We start from the raw sequence: 15,327 nt of genomic DNA, 5'->3' as shown, positions 1-15,327 counted from the left end.
TCACGGTTCGAGTCGATCGTGAATTCCGATGGGCGACAGGGAGGTGACGGACTTCCAGTGCCATGGAACGTTGGATAATCCAAGATAATTTTCCCATCTCAAGACCCTTAACCTAATCTCATCTGGAAAATCCCCCGTCACGGGTCCCAGGATGTCACTGGGGGACCGATATCCTTCCTGCCACACGGGAGAAGGTTCTGGAGGCCAGGCCACCGCACTGTCCCCTGTCCCCACTCACCTTCGCTCTCCGTCCGCCGCACCAGCACCGACTTCACCGGCCGCATCTGTACGTCTTGCTGTGGCAGCCGCTTGAAGCCGGACACCAGGGCCAGCCCGTTGGCCTCAGAGCCGCCACCCAGGCTCCTGCGCCCGTGGCTGCCTGCCCGGCTCCTGCGGCCAGCCCGCGGCCGGCGGGAGGGCTCACCCCAGGAGCGGCCGGAGCCGCTGGACGAGTCACCCTCATAGCCCCGGCCGTGGTCAGCCTCCTCAAGCGGCTGGGGGTCTTCGTCATCATCCGAGTCCTGGCGTCCCCGGCCCGGGGGGCTGGCCTTGGTGGCGGGCAGCTGGATCTTCCGGGGCCGCTTCACCGTCTGTGAGGGGAGGCAGAGAGGGGGGTCGGTGCGAGGCAGGGGGCCCGAGCCCCTGGCCCCTCTCTTGGCTTCCACGTCTGAGCTGTGAGATGGGAATAAGATTCCACTTGGTCGTCGAAGTTTATGCTTATAATTTGCACGGGCAGCAGGTCCGAGGTTGGGGCCTCAGCTGGAGGTCAGAGGTGTGGCCCACTCCCAACTCACAACGTTCGCCAACTTGGTGCAAGTCTTGAGGATCTGGATGGCGAAGGAGGAGGTGACATTTTCCACGGAGACCCCGTTCACCATGACAATGTGATCCCCTGTCCTGAGGGAAGAGGACGGAGTCAGAGGTAGAACGGGGCCAGTTGGAGAACCCACCAGAATAATAAAATGCAATCATAGAACAGAAAATAAAATGGCACCTGGTCTCTACATAACCCCCTTGCTTTTCGCTCCAAATCCCCCTCATCCGTTTTTGCTTTTCTCTCCCTGATTCTGTTTAAATTCACTCTTTCTTTCTCTCTCTCACCCGGCAACCCCTCGGGGCCCAGAACCTTATTACCAACAGGAGTTGAGAACACTGGGTCCTACTCAAAAGACATTTCTGAGACTTCATGTTCCATGAGGGTACTGGGGCCACTATGACCCCAAGATCCTCTTCAAGAGACCAGGAAGTGCCTCTGGGAGAGCGAGGAATACATCCTGCACTTGATCCTGCTGCCAGCACAGAGCCACATGTTGACAGAGCTGGAAGGTGCCGGGCTTTTTCCAGCCTGCCAGTTTTGGCCTACATGGGGGCCTCCCACCCCCAGCTGGGCCCACCATGCCACCCTGTTACTCACTGTAGCCTGCCCTCCGCCGGCCCCCCAGGCACGACATCAGACACCACCACAGACCCACCAGGCCGGTCTCGGCCTCCGGAGATGGCGATCCCGAAGCCCCGGCGGGGGTCCTAACGGGAAAGGAGACAGGAAGAGCTCTGGGTTCCCCCCAAGACACAGGGTTTCCCCTCCTGGTGGGCACAGAGAGAAGTCAGTCTCACCTTGCTCAGTGTGGCCGTGTGCTGTTCCCAGATGGTCAGCTCCTCCATGTCCGCCACCTGGTTGGAGGGGACAGGGAAGGTGACGTGAGACCATAGCAGGTTCTAAAAGTGTCTTTGAGGTGGGAAACCCAGCGCTGAGTCCCCTGTGGTCCGAGCTTGCAGGCGAGTTGTTACCTCTCTCAGGACCTTGGTTTGTCCGTCTGCAAAATGGGTCTAAAACCAGAGGTTCTCACCCGAGGGAGATTCTGCTCCCAGGGGACTCTGGGTGATGTTGGGGACATTTTCAGTTGTCATGACTGGGGAAGGGGGTGCTCTTGGCATTGAGTGGGGGAAGCCCGGGGAGGCTGCCCAGCACCCCCCAGTGCCCAGGACAGCCCTCACCCCAGAGAACAACCCGGCCTCGATGTGAACAGTACTGAAGCTGAAAATCTGTGGCCTTAGGGGACCAAACTGTGGGGGAGAAGAGAAGAGGCGAGTTCTTAGTCCACATCCTCCTGAAAGTCCAGTTCAGGCCCCTGGGGAGCATCCAGGCAGGCAGGGGGAAAGGGGAAAGTAGATCCAAATCCCACCTTCGTCCTGGGGTCAGAGAGTTTCCTCCCCAGGGAAGGCCCAGGCGGGTGCTGATTGGATGTAAGAGGGCCGCGCGGCCTAGGCGGGGGACTTCTGTCCATTCTCCAAATGAGGCCCCTGCCTGACCCTCACTGAGAGCCGGGAGAAGGCACATCAGGCTGTGGGACCAATGGGGAAATCAAGGCCCAGGTAATGACAGCAGCTGGTCCTTTGTCCCCATCACGGCCAGTTTGGTCCCATGGGAGGCCCCGGGCTCCCACCCTCAACCTCTGCAGTCTGTCCTCCCTGTAGCCACAAGAAGGCGCCTGTGAGTACTGTCCTCCTCTGCCTACAACCCTCCATGGCTCCCACCTTCCTCGGGGGAAAAGCCCAAGTCCTCCCCGAGGCCCACCAGGCCCTGCACGCCCTGCCCCGTCCCCTCCCCACCCTCCCCTCTTCCGGCTCTCCCCCTCGCTCCCTCCACTCCAGCCCCATGGGCCTCCTCGCTGCTCCTGCAACTCACCAGGCCCGGGCCTGCCTCAGGGCCTTTGCACGGGCTGTTCCCTCTGCCTGGAAAGCCCTTCCCCCATCTCCACCCAGTTCATTCCCTCCTCTCCTTCAGGTCTTTGCTCAAACGTCACCTCCTCAGCGAGTCCTCCCTTGAACATCCAATTCAAAACTGCAACTCACCCCCCACCCCTCCACAGTCCCTTTCATCCACCTTCTTCTGCTCCGTTTCCTTTCGTAAAACATGTGACCATTTCACATGCTCTAAATTTTTTTTTACCTCCCTCCAGAAAAACAGCTCTGGAGGGCAGGAATTTTTGTCTGTCTTGTTCATGGCCAAGTACCCAGCGCCCACAGCGGGTACTTGTAGGTGTCACAGTGGCTGCTCAATAAAGATTTGCTGCACGCATGAATGAATGAATGAATGAATGCAGTGCTGCCTTTGTGCCAGGCACTTCACACACACCATCTCATTTCATCCACTCAGCGAAGGGGGCGTTTCTGTCGATCCCGTGCTACAGAGGGGGAAACTGAGGCACGGAGTGACGAAGTCACTGGCTAGAGCGGGTGGTGGGTGGAGCCAGGGAGGTCTGGCTGCAAGTTCTGCAGTACATGGGGATTTTCACATCCAGGGTAAGGATGAGAACATCAGGCTCCAGGGGGCTCAGGGGGCGGGAGTGGGGGACATGGACCCAGACCCCACTCCCCACTCCACGGTTACCAGGGAGGCAAGTCCAGTGCTCAGGGTCAACCCTCGAATCGTGCCTCTGCCACTTGTTCACTGGGGGGAGAAGGGCAGTATTGCCCCCAGCCTCAGTTTCCCCATCTGTAAAACGGACACCCCGCCCTGTCTTCCTTGGCTGTGGTATGGGAGGGGGCGCAGATAGCCTCCTGGATACCCGAAAAGCAGAGCCAGCCTCCAGAGATGGTAATTGCTGTTGTTAGAAATATAACAATAATAACGATTTTTCTTCTTCACATAATATTCCTAAAAAACACTTCCTCCATGCTGGCTATGAGTGAGCGCTTGCTGTATGCATGCCTACTCATTTAAGCCTCAGAACAACCTTCAAAAGTGGCCCCACTACCATTCCCATTTTACAGAAGAGGAAGCAGAGGCCCAGAGAGGTTCAGGAACCTTCCTGAGGTCACTCAGCACTGAGGCTACAGCTTACTGCCTTTTCCTTATTTTGCTTTCTCCTTCTGTGCTTATTTTTTCAAAACGATGTCCTTTTTTACTGGCTTTGATTTTATACTTTGCATCCTTAGATGGCCCCTGGAATTTTGACTTCCTGGCCTTATTTTAAGAAACAGCCCCTGGGGAGGCAGGGATGCAGGTGGCCCAGGCTTGCCCCAGCTTGTGTGTCTCCATGGATACCAGAAGCTTTGTCTAAAACCCTCAGGAGCTCCCCAAGGCCCTGGGGCTCCAGCTTAATCCCACAGCCCACCTGAGCCCAGTCTGCCTCTGAACCTTTGCCATGCTGTTCCTTCTGCCTGGGACACCTTTCCCTAGGGTTTCCGCATGGCTGGCCCCTGTCAATCAGGTCTCAGCTCAAAGGCCACCTCCTCAGGAGGCCCTCCTTTACTAGCTTGGCTAACCAATCTTCCTCCACCCCAGCACTCCTCCCTGTTTTATTTTATTTCTTTTCCCCGGCATTTAGAATCATCTGGAATTATCCTATTTAATCATTGGTTTGTGAGTTTCTGGTCTTTCCTGTTAGGCTTTGAAGGTGACGCCGCATCTATCTGGACACTCAAGGCCCTGGTGATCAGCCATTGGCACCTTCCGGGTGCTCCAATGCAGCCTCCTTACTACACTTTTGCACATGCTGTAGTCGCTGGCAAACTCCTATTCACCCCTTAGAACCCCAGAGCCACTGCCCCTTCCTCCCACCTCTCCTGGCCCAAACGTGATTACTGGGGCCTGGAGGTCTGCATCCCACTGTCTCCCCCACCCCCCTAGAGCCTGGGGGCCCCTTGGGAGACAGGGCTTGGGGCCCCACAGGCCCAGGCCCCCAGGGAGAGTTTGAGGAATTGCAGAATGAAAGGCCGAGCTGGCGGTGGCTTCACCAAGGTGCCACCTGAGTTTCTAGCCTTCGGAGCCCCGCCCCCTTCAAGGTGCGCTCAGAGGGCGGGGCCTTGGCCCGATGCCCGCCCCCTGCCACGCGCGGGGCGCAAACGTCGAAGGAGGCGGCCCAGAGGGGACTGGCCGTACCAGGTCGCACAGAACCCGGGGCACCTGGCTCCCTCCCCACCACCACCTCTGGGGAAACTCAGGGATACAAATGCTGGAGTCAGGGTGGGGATTGGGGAGGAAGCAGGCGGCGGCAACTGGAACTGCCTGGCCCTGGGGCCTCTGGCGGGTGGCCTGGGGCAGGGGACCCGCCCTGGCGGCCTCAGTCTGTCCTTCCAGGGTCGGATCTCAGCCCCCGGGTGGCTTAGGCCGTGAAAGGGCCCCTTCGGGCTCCATTCCTGGACAGTGAAAGTCTCTCCAAGCGGGGACACAGTGATTGTGGGGGGGGGGGGCTCCCGACCCCCTACCTGGGCCGGGTAACGCGTGTTTCTGCTCGGTACACAGTAGGCGCCCAATAAGTGGCGATTCCGATGCCCTCTCCCGCGGCCTCACCGAACATCCCACCCCCCGTTCCTCCATTAGCACTCGAGCTTGACCCGTCCCAAGCCTCCTGGGAAGAGGCAGTGAACACCTTTGCTGGGCTTGGGGCGCTGAAAACCCATTTTTCTCTTGGAATCCTCCCTACACCTTCCTTTAAAATGACGACCACCCATTTCACAGATGAGCTGCGGAGACGGAGAGGTCTGGGGACACTGGCTCAAAAGTTGCATAGCACCCTTGGCAGAGAAAAGTCAGAATTTGAATCAGAGGGAGCCCCCGGGGAGCAGCTTTTGGGGTCCGGGGGGAGCAGACGGGCCTGGCTGGGCAGCCTCGGGCTAGCCACCGCGCCGCTCTGGGCCTCAGTTTCCCCTTTTGTTAGGAGGTCTCGGGTCTGACTTCCAGCCCCCGCCCATCCAGCCCGATCCCCTCCCCCTGCCGCCCGCGGCCAGCTACTCGCCTGGAATCTCACCGCCATGGCCCACCCCGGGGCTCTCCCAGCGCCCCGGCCCGAGGGGGGCCTGGAAACCCTCAATCCGGAGCCTGGGAGGAGGCTGAAGAGGGTCGAAGCGGGGTGAGGGGTGGGGGACCCCTCGGCTCTCGGCCTCTTCCCGCCTACTCCGCCTCTCCGCTGCACCTGCCCCTCTTCCTCCTCCTCCTCCTCCCCGCCTGGGCCCGCCCTCGCCCCGACACGCCTTCGGGGACGCCGCGAAGGCCGCCCTCGCCGCGCCCCCACCACAGGATCCAGGCTCCGGGACGGAAAAATCCACGCCGCGTTTTCCTCCCAGCCAGGCACCTGCCGGCGGCCGGGGCCGGAGACCGGCCAAGCTGGGTTGCAGAGAAGACCCGGCAAGTATCACAGCCGCTGTCGGAACGGAGTCCGCGAGTGGTAAGATTTTTCCATCCGAGAAATGGGAACGTTCCGAGGTTCAGCGAGGAAGCCTCTTGGATCAGGAGCTGGTGGAGGGGCAAGACACCCGGAGCATGAAGTTGCTCCTTCTCAGATACACCCCAACTCTGGGAGATCAACTTTTATTTCACTCAGGGGAAACTGAGGCCCAGAAAGACGCCTGGACTTTCTAAAGACTCATAGCTGCTGCCACTGCGGCCCAGCCCTTACCAGAACCCGGGGACCCGGGCTCTGTCTTCACACCCAGCCCTGGGCTGGGCCCCAGCCCAGGAAGGGAGGGACTGGGAGGAGAAAATTCTTTAGTCTGCTGAGGGTTAAAGGTCGGGCTTCCCCCTCCCACCCAGCCCTGTCAGCAGGTAAGATACAGGAAAGGAAATCCTCTACTGGGGTGGGGAGAGGAAGTCACCTGGATGGGTGGAGCTAGCAGTGGCTCCACTCACACATTCCTTCAAGCTTTTAAAAAATACGCTCTGAGGCCCAACGGTATCTGCACTACCTGGCCCCCAAGATTAGGGGCCAACACCCTTTCCCAACCTCCAGTCATCAGAGCTGGTCAAAAAGAGGAAACCCCAGCCCAGCAGGAGAGGGTGGGGCACAGAAGAAACTCTGGGGGGTTAAGGAAGGCTTCCCAAAGGAGGGGGCAATGCAGCTGGGGCTTTGAAGGTTGAATAAGAGTTTGCCAAGGAAGCAAAGCAGATAGAATCATCAACATCTCTGAAGCTCACAAAGATGATTCCTCACCTCTTGCCACTGCAATTGTGCTCAAAACAGTAGTCTGGAGGCCATAGCCAGGCAGAGTTGACTCCTCAAGGGCCCCCAAAGACAGCTAACTCCTCCCAAGACAAAAAACCTTTTCTGAAGCCCCTTCTAGTCCACCCACTTGGAACATCAGAGCTGGGAGGGTTCAAAGCCCAGCTCTGTCACCTGTTTGCTGTGTGGCCTCAGACAAGTCACTTCCCCTCTCTGTGCCTCAGTTTCCCCATCTGTAAATGGGGGAAATAGCCCTTATATCACCAAGTGGTCAGAAGGCTTAATAGGGGGCCTAGAATACAATGTAAATATGAGCTGCTGCTCCTTTCCAGCTATGTGATCCTGTGCAAGTTGCATTCCCTCTCTATGCCTCAGTTTCCCAATCTGTAAATGGGGATAATATATAAATGGAGATAACCCTTCAAGGATTAAATGAGTAGATACTCATCACAAGTTGCTTAGAAAGCACCCACTAAATGTTGGCCACTTAATCCTATTCTTGTTATCAGCAAATCTGACAAGTGTTTTATAAATGAAATGAGGTCCAGAGAGAGCCTGAACCTACTGGGGGTCACACAGCAAGTTTGGTGCCTAACAGCCCCAGGACCCCATGATATCCCCAAGTAGAAACACCATTAACTCAGAAAAAGGCTTGTTGGGTGCTTTCTGTATACCCTGTATATCCATATGACACCCCACACAAAGCGGTTTTGGGTAAAACACGGTCAAATGTTTTTTGAGTGGCTGTGTACTTGTCTTAATGAGTTGCAGAGAAAATTAGAGTCCCCACTGGCCTGCACATTTAAAGGACTGCTGGTGGAGGGAGCAGGTCTGGCAAAAATCCAGCTTTCCTACACTCGGGGCTGGGACCTCAACACCAACCGAATAAGGGGTTGAACCCGTGGTAACAACGTGCCTGGTTAATGTTTACTGAGCATTTACTTCGTGCCAGGCACTGCAACACACGATATCCACATGCCCATTTTGCAGGTGGGAATACCGAGGCCAGAGGGATTGACGGGTAAGCTCGAGACCGTAGAGCTCTGGCCCCATGGCTTCACCCTAAATCAGTGCTCCCCAACCCCTAGGAGACAGGAATTTATTTGGCATCAAGTGGGTAGAGACCGGGCCTGCTGCTCAGTGACAGCCCCCGGCTACTGGCCCCAAATGTCAATACTTGGAAGCAGAGAAATCCCATACCAAGCCCTTCCTAAGAGAGGAATGGGGGCACCTGTCCCAGGACCCCAAAACACACTGTCTTCCTCCAGCCACCCACGACTCTGCTCTCACATATTCTTGCCCTGCTCAAGAACATTCAATGGCTCCCTAGTACCCGTCGAACAACTTTGTTCTCAAAGCCAGGACTTTGTGTTCCTCAGTCCACTTCCTCCATGCAGCCATCTTTCCAACCATTCATTCGCTCAACACAAAATGTTTTAAGCACCTGCTGTGTGTGCCAGGCTCATAGTGGGATGAGATGAGGGAAAGACAGACTTCCTGGGCTTGCAAAGCCAACCTCAGCTGGACGGGGTCAGTCTGGGTGGGGCAGGAGGGGTGGGGGGAAGGAGGATGAAGGGAAAGGGCGGTCTTTCAGAACGCGAGATCCAGAAGCCCCCTCCAGGGTGGTGACCCTGTGGGGAAACTGAGGCCCAGAGCATCAGGGACTGGGCTGAAGTCACCCAGGGAGTCCTGGCCACCTGGGGGGGCTTGGGGGCTCCCTGCCAGAAACTTTGCTGGTCTGGGGGAGGGGGTGTCAGGGGAGGGCCAGGAGGGACCTGGGCTCTGTGGGGCTGGCCTAACAGGTCTGACCGGAACCCAGGAATGCACTGCAGCCACCCCATGGCCAAGGCTGGGCACATTGGCTCGTTTGCTCAGCATTTACTAAGCGCCCAGTGTGTACACAGTGGAGGGGTCGCGGGACTGATGAGATGGACCCCATCCCTGCCCTCATGAAGCTGGGGTCCTCTGGGGAGACCGACAGTAATCCAACAATCACACACGTCAGTAAAAGGGACAACCGAGTTCCAGGAGCCTCCACGTAGAAGATGCCACCAGGGCTGGGGGCTCAGGAAGGGCTTCCCTGAGGAGGTGACCCTAGACATAAGAACTGAGTTTGAAGAGGGGTGACTGGGGTGAAGACGGGTCCTAAAAACCTGAGGGAGCTGAGGGAGAAGCTATGTTGATATCTAGGGGAAGAACTTTCTGGGCAGGGGAACAGCCAGTGCAAACCTGAAGCAGGACGGACCTGGGGTGCTGGAGGAGCAGCGAGGAGGCCCGTGGGGCTGGAGCGGAGGGAGCGAGGGGGAGAGCGGGAGGAGGGGAGGGCAGGGAGGGGACGGGGCAGGGCGTGCAGGGCCTGGTGGGCCGCGGGGAGGACTTGGGCTTTTCCCCTGAGGAAGGTGGGAGCCATGGAGGGCTGTGGGCAGAGGAGGGACAGGCCCTGACTCGGTGCTCACAGGCGCCCTCTGGCTGCTATGGGGAGAACTCACTGTAGGTGGGTGAGGGCGGAGCCAGGGAACAGGGCGGAGCTTGGGACGAGGGCAGAGCTGGGGACAAAGGCAGGGTTTGGAACCAGGGCGGTGCCCGGGAACAGGGCGGGGCTTAGCGCGGGGGCGGAGCCAGGGAAAGTGGGAGGGGTTTGGGTGGGGCGGTGTCAGGGGAACAGGGTGGGGCTTTGGGGCGGGGGCAGAGCCAGTGGTGGGCGGGGCTTGGGGTTGAGGCGGGGTCGGGCGACGGGGCGGGGCCAGGGGCGAGGGCGGAGCCAGGGGCGAGGGCGGAGGCGATCGCCCCGGTCCAGGCCTGGGAGAATAAGTGGGCAGATTCCGAAAACATTTGAATTCGCAGCCTCCGGGACTGGCTGAAAGACATGAAGTGGGGCTGGAGGGGAGGAGTCAAGCCCACCGGCAGGTTGTAGGTTCGGCCTGGGCCTCTGCAGGGGGGAGCTGATGCTTTTTGGGATGGGGACGGGTGGGGGAAGGAGGAGTGGGCAGGAGATGGGAGGAGGCTGCTGGTGCCGCGGGGCTGGACCCAGAAGTTCCTGAGTCACCCAGCATTGGCGGGTGATTTCAGTCACGGGACGGTGAGGTCACCAGGGGAGTGGGTGTAGACACGAAGGGGTAGCCAGGGCGAGCAGTGTCGACAGGAGGGGAGGTGGGACAGGGTGAGTAGTGGAGACAGAAGTTGAGATGCGCCAGGTCAAGCAGTGTAGACAGGGTGGAGGCCAGGGTGAACAGTGTAGACAGGCAGGAGTTGAGATGGGCCAGGGTGAGCAATGTAAAAGGGAGTGGGGGGTGGGGGGGGGGCGAGGAGGCAGGGCAAGCAGTGTAGACAGGAGTTGGGATGGGCCAGGGCAAGCAGTGTAGACAGGAAGAGGGGGCCGGGCAAGCAATGTCAACAGAGGGGGGACCCAGGTGAGCAGTGTAGACAGGAGGGGCCCCCACAGTGAGCCATGTAGACAGGAGGGAGGGCCTACCCATGGCAAGCAGTGTAGACAGGAAGGAGGGGGGCAGAGTGAGCAGTGTAGACAGGAGTTGGGATGGGCCAGGGCGAGCAGTGTAGACAGGAGGGGGCGCAGGGCAAGCAGTATAGACAGAGAGGGGAACCCAGGGTGAGCAGTGTAGACAGGAGGGGCCCGCACAGCGAGCCATATAGATAGGAGGGAAGGCCTACCCGCAGCAAGCAGTGTGGACAGGAAGGAGGGGGGCAGAGTGAGCAGTGCAGACAGGAGTTGAAATGGGCCAGGGGGAGCAGTGTAGTCAGGAGTGGAGTTGGTCCAGAGCAGTGTAGACAGGAGCGGGGATAGGGCAAGCAGTGTAGACGGGGGGTGGGGGACGACCCAGGGTAAGCAGTGTAGACAAGAGGGAGGGCTCAGGGTGAGCAGTGTAGACAGGAGGGGGCCCCACAGCCAGCAGTGTAGACAAGAGGGAGCGCTCAGGGTGAGCAGGGGTCCTGCAAGGTTTCAAGGCGAGTGTGGGGAGAGGATGAGCCAGAGCAGACGGTGGAGGGCCGAGGCGAAGGATAAAGTCCTTGGAGCCAAATAAAGAGTTTCAAGGACAGATTCTGGGTGCGGCGGCTCAACCACCAAGCAGATGAAGACTGAGGGGTGGCAATGCGGGGGTCCTGGGGGAGATGGAGGAGGAAAGGAGTGGAGACAGCCCTCCATAGCACAGAATCCATTTTCATTTCTATGGAAATTTGCAAGATTCCTTTGCTATAGCCTCAGTTTCCTACATCTCCCTAAATCGCCCCCAGGATGCCCCCACTGCCGACCCCCCAATACAAAACACACAGCTCTGGTCTTCCTACTCTCCGTTCAGAATGTTAGGTGACCCCCCCCATGAGTTATTTATGTATTTATTATGCACCTGCTGTTTACAAACACTGCTCTCAGCACTGCAGGTGCTGCCCTTCTGGAGTTCACAGTCCGACAGAGGGAACAGACATTAAACAAATAGTCCCACCCAAAAAAAATATACGGTGAACAAGCAGTGGCTTCAGCTCAAGAACACTCAATAGCTCCCCAGCATTTCTTCAACGCTCCCTGCTAGGCTCTGGCCACACTCTTGCAGGTTATCAATGTTTCTCATTGTCTTTGAATGATTTTACAACTCCGTAAATTGTAGGCAAGTGATGCTATAGCAAAGGAATCTTGCAAATTTCCATAGAAATAAAAATGGACTCTGTGCTGTGGAGAAGGCGTAATTGATTATTGCACAGTTGCTATAGTGTTGCATCTGTTTGTAAATTCATTTCCTCATTCTTGATTGCCTCTGTTGAGTGTGTTTAATCTTACTGGTTCCCACAACAATGAATGAGTTAAATAAACTCCTAAGATACCTATCTGTTTTATATTTGTATGACAGACATGGTTTTACCTTTTGGGGCAAAATTATCCTTTAATATCACAAAACCAAAATGCCTCATTCTCCTTCAGCTGGTCTCAGCTGACCTCCCAGCTACCTGTCCCTCCACCCACTGTAATCTCCAGATCCCAGAATATTCCTCCCACTTCATTTTCCTGCCCTCTTTCTAGTTCTCATACATCAGCAAATGTTGTTAGTTCCACCAAAATCTTGCCAGTATCTGACCACTTCTTCCCCCTCCTCTGCCTCCATGTGCTCCCAGTCCCCATCCTCACCCTCACAGTCTGTCCTCCCTGCAGCCGCCAGAGGGTGCCTGTGAAACTGAGTCAGGGCCCGTCCCTCCTCTGCCTACAACCCTCCGTGGCTCCCACCTTCCTCAGGGGAAAAAGCCAAGTCCTCCCCGCGGCCCACCAGGCCCTGCACACCCTGCCCCGTCCCCTCCCTGCCCTCCCCTCCTCCCGCTCTCCCCCTCGCTCCCTCCGCTCCAGCCCCACAGGTTTCCCCATGGTTCCTCCAACACATCTGATAGATCCTGCCTCAGGGCCTTTGCACACATCAGTGTCCTCTGCCTGGAAAGCTCTTTCCCCAGAGATCAGTTTGCTGAGAACTCACTTCATTCAAGTCTTTGCTCCAATGCCACCTTCTCATTGATGTTTCTGTTTAAAACTGTAAAGTTCCTCCTCTGCTCCCAACCTGTCTTGGACACCCCCATTCTCTCTTACCTCTTGCATTTCTTTTTCTTTCCTCTGTCACACCTACCACCCTCTTACCCAGGATACAATTTACAATACAGCTTATTCTGTTTATTGTTTCAGGTCTGCCTTCCCCAAAACATAGAAGCTCTCCACGGGTAGGAATCTTTCTCTATCCCATCCCGGGCTGAATTCACACACACCCTCACCCAAGGGCTAGAAAAGTACCACGTACACAGTAGGCGCTCAATAAATGCAGCCCCCCACCAGCCCCTCCTCCCGGCCATGGCTCCCCCTGACCTCAGCTCATTCCAAAGGATGTCACACACCGCCCTGGGCAAACACTGCTCCCCGTGGCGCCCCGCCAGGCCCGAGGCGGAAGAAAGGGCCCCAAATCCCCTCACCGTGGACTTTCCCCTGATCTGGGGCCTCGCGGAAGCTCCCAGGCCCTGGCCCCAGTCCTGGCCCAGGTTCGAGCCTGAGTCTGGGCACCAAGTAGGGGCAGCCCCCCCAACACACACCCTCCTTCTTGCATTTTGCCTCCCAAATTGCTGTGCAGCCCTGGGCCAGCGCCCACCCTCTCTGAGCCCGGGTTCTTTAATAAAATGGGAAGTGCCACCAGCCTCTGGTTTGGAGTTCTGAGGTTGAGTGGGAGGCTTTATCCTGTCCCCTTCCTGATGGAGAACCCGTCACCCACCCTATCATTTGCTGCTCTCAACACCCTAGAACTTGGTGACATTTTCAGAGCAAAAAACAAAAACTGAGATGCAGGGAGTCATGACTTTTGTCTCCAACTCCCAGGCAGGGTGGGATCTGACAACTGTGTGTCCCTCATTCCCTGGTGCATCCCCCCAGAACTGAAAGCTTGCCCGCTCCCCGGGATGTCCCTGACCAGTGAGTTGACTCTGTCACCCTTGCTTGGCTCAGATAATCTGTGACCCTTGGCTCAGACACCCAGGCCTCCCGGGGCCCCAGGGGGACACAGAGCCTGGAAGCTGCCATCGGATACTCAGCTCACCGGGAAGGTTCCTTTGTCCTGCCCGATCGGGAGCAAATGACCCAGAAAACTGTCGCCTGTGGACCCCGCTGTTCTCTAGGCTTTGTGCTTCCTTCTCTCTTCCCCCTCCCTAATGCCCAGAGAAAATACCAGCTCCTTGTCTGCAGAGGGGACAGATGTGAATGCCAGCCCACATTTCTGAGTTTGGAGACTTTGCCTCGAGAAAGGGGTCGAGATAATCCACCCACCCCCACCCCCGGCACCCCTCCAAGTCCTGGAGGTTTCCAAAGCAAGGAAAGAGGAGATGAGATTTTCTGAAAGCTTGGGGACCTCTTTGAGAAGTTCCAGGAGCCATCCTACGTCCCCACTGTGGCTTTGGGGTGCAGCAGGAGGCCAACTTGGGCCTTGGCAGGTGGGGGGCACTATCACTTCCCCCAGCTTGCGGGGTCAGAGGCCTACCTGTGCCCACCTGGGACAACAATGAGTCTTTCACGTCTCTGGCTGCGGGGCCTGGGCAGGCTGCCAGGGGCTGCCACCGCCAGCCAGATAATCCTTTGGAAACTATGTCAGATGCCCACACAGCAGTGTCAGCTTCCTGCTTTCCGGGGAGCTGGGTGGGGGAGGTGATTGGGGGTGGGGGGGGTGGATGTCCCAGGACCCGGCTGGGGAGACGGTAGGCAGATCGAGGGGGTCTTACCTGGCTGGGGAGCTGGGCGGCCTCTGGGCACGTGGCAGGAGCCAGGGCCCAGATGTCCGCTTGGCACGAGGGGTGGGTTGGTGACCCGAGGCCTCCGCTCTGACGTCCCACCTGTTTGCCACTTTCTCCTCCCTTGTGGAGGCACCAGGCAGGAGGGGGCCTGGCGCAGGAGAGCAGGCCAGTGAGTGAGTGAGCTGGCCCATTGGGTGTGTGGCTCTGTCGCAACCTGGGAGCAGCTGGCCTTAACCCCTGCTTGCCCAGAGGCCAGGAACACTAAGCCCTGGTGCTCACAGCCAGGCCCTCGGTGTCAACCAAAAGCCTGGTGCATAGTAGGTACTCAGGGGACATTTGTTGAATCGATGATGGGATGAATGGTTCATGTCTCTCCTGGCTTCCACTGCCCTCACTGTTCCCCTTGTCCTTGGGTGGCCAAGCTTTGGCACTTGCTGCGTCTTCCCCCAGGTATGTTCTCCGCTCCCATCTTGGCAGAGTTGGCTCCTTCCGCTTCCAGAGCTGAACTCGCATCCTGCTGCTCTGCCGGGAAAAGACAGATTCCTGCATCAAGAACTTTCTACCCCTTCCAAGCTGTGTGACTTTGGGTAAATCACTCAGCCTCTCTGGGCTTCAGTTGCCTCATTGGAAAAAGTAAAACGAAACAAAACAAAATATTAGTACCTACTTCCTAGGGTTGTTTCAGGCACTAAATGAATGAATAGCTATAAAGTGCTTAGAATTTGTGCTGGGCACGCAGTAGGCCCGCTCCGTAGGGTAAGGTAGCTACTACCCACCGTGGCTGGTCCGAATAAACGAGACGTTCTGTGAGTGGCAAATACACAATGGAGTTTGAAAGCTTAGCATGCAAAAAAGAACATAAAATAGCTCACTGATTTATTTAATATGGATTTCACGATGAAATGATAGTATTTTGGACCTATTGGGTTAAATGAAATGGTATTAAAGTTGACTTCACTTGTGTGTGTGTGTGTTTTGTTTAGTTTTTTTTTTATGATAGCTACTAGAAAAAATTTTAATGATATCTGTGTCTTACATTATAGGCTATTGTGCTATTGGAGGCGATGGAGTAGACATTCGATACATATTACCCCCTGAGCCCTGCCTTTTTCTATCACATTAGTCT

At 57.0% G+C, this 15,327-nt stretch overlaps 1 protein-coding gene across 4 annotated transcripts in view; it reads right to left on the bottom strand.

The window, feature by feature from the left end:
- The window catches only part of TJP3 (tight junction protein 3), a 32,713-nt gene extending 18,402 nt beyond the window's left edge, over nt 1-14,311 (bottom strand). Inside the window, exons 1-6 of one of the 4 annotated variants that reach the window (XM_037824090.1) lie at nt 14,190-14,309; nt 6,018-6,238; nt 1,615-1,671; nt 1,415-1,524; nt 795-897; nt 239-590 (exon numbers count right to left, since the gene is read on the bottom strand). In XM_037824090.1, the coding sequence (XP_037680018.1) occupies nt 239-590; nt 795-897; nt 1,415-1,524; nt 1,615-1,662 (613 nt within the window). In that variant the 5' untranslated portion in view covers nt 1,663-1,671; nt 6,018-6,238; nt 14,190-14,309. Of the gene's footprint in view, nt 1-238; nt 591-794; nt 898-1,414; nt 1,525-1,614; nt 1,672-5,741; nt 5,936-6,017; nt 6,239-14,189 lie in introns of those variants that run through there. The other 3 variants (XM_037824089.1, XM_037824088.1, XM_037824087.1) reach the window with 3 other exon arrangements.
- Nucleotides 14,312-15,327: the final 1,016 nt, after the last annotated feature.

Source organism: Choloepus didactylus (genome assembly GCF_015220235.1).
Source record: "Choloepus didactylus isolate mChoDid1 chromosome 25 unlocalized genomic scaffold, mChoDid1.pri SUPER_25_unloc1, whole genome shotgun sequence".
Lineage (NCBI taxonomy): Eukaryota > Metazoa > Chordata > Mammalia > Pilosa > Megalonychidae > Choloepus > Choloepus didactylus.
Note: the sequence above shows the minus strand (reverse complement) of the source record. Positions and strands in the feature narration are given on the sequence as shown.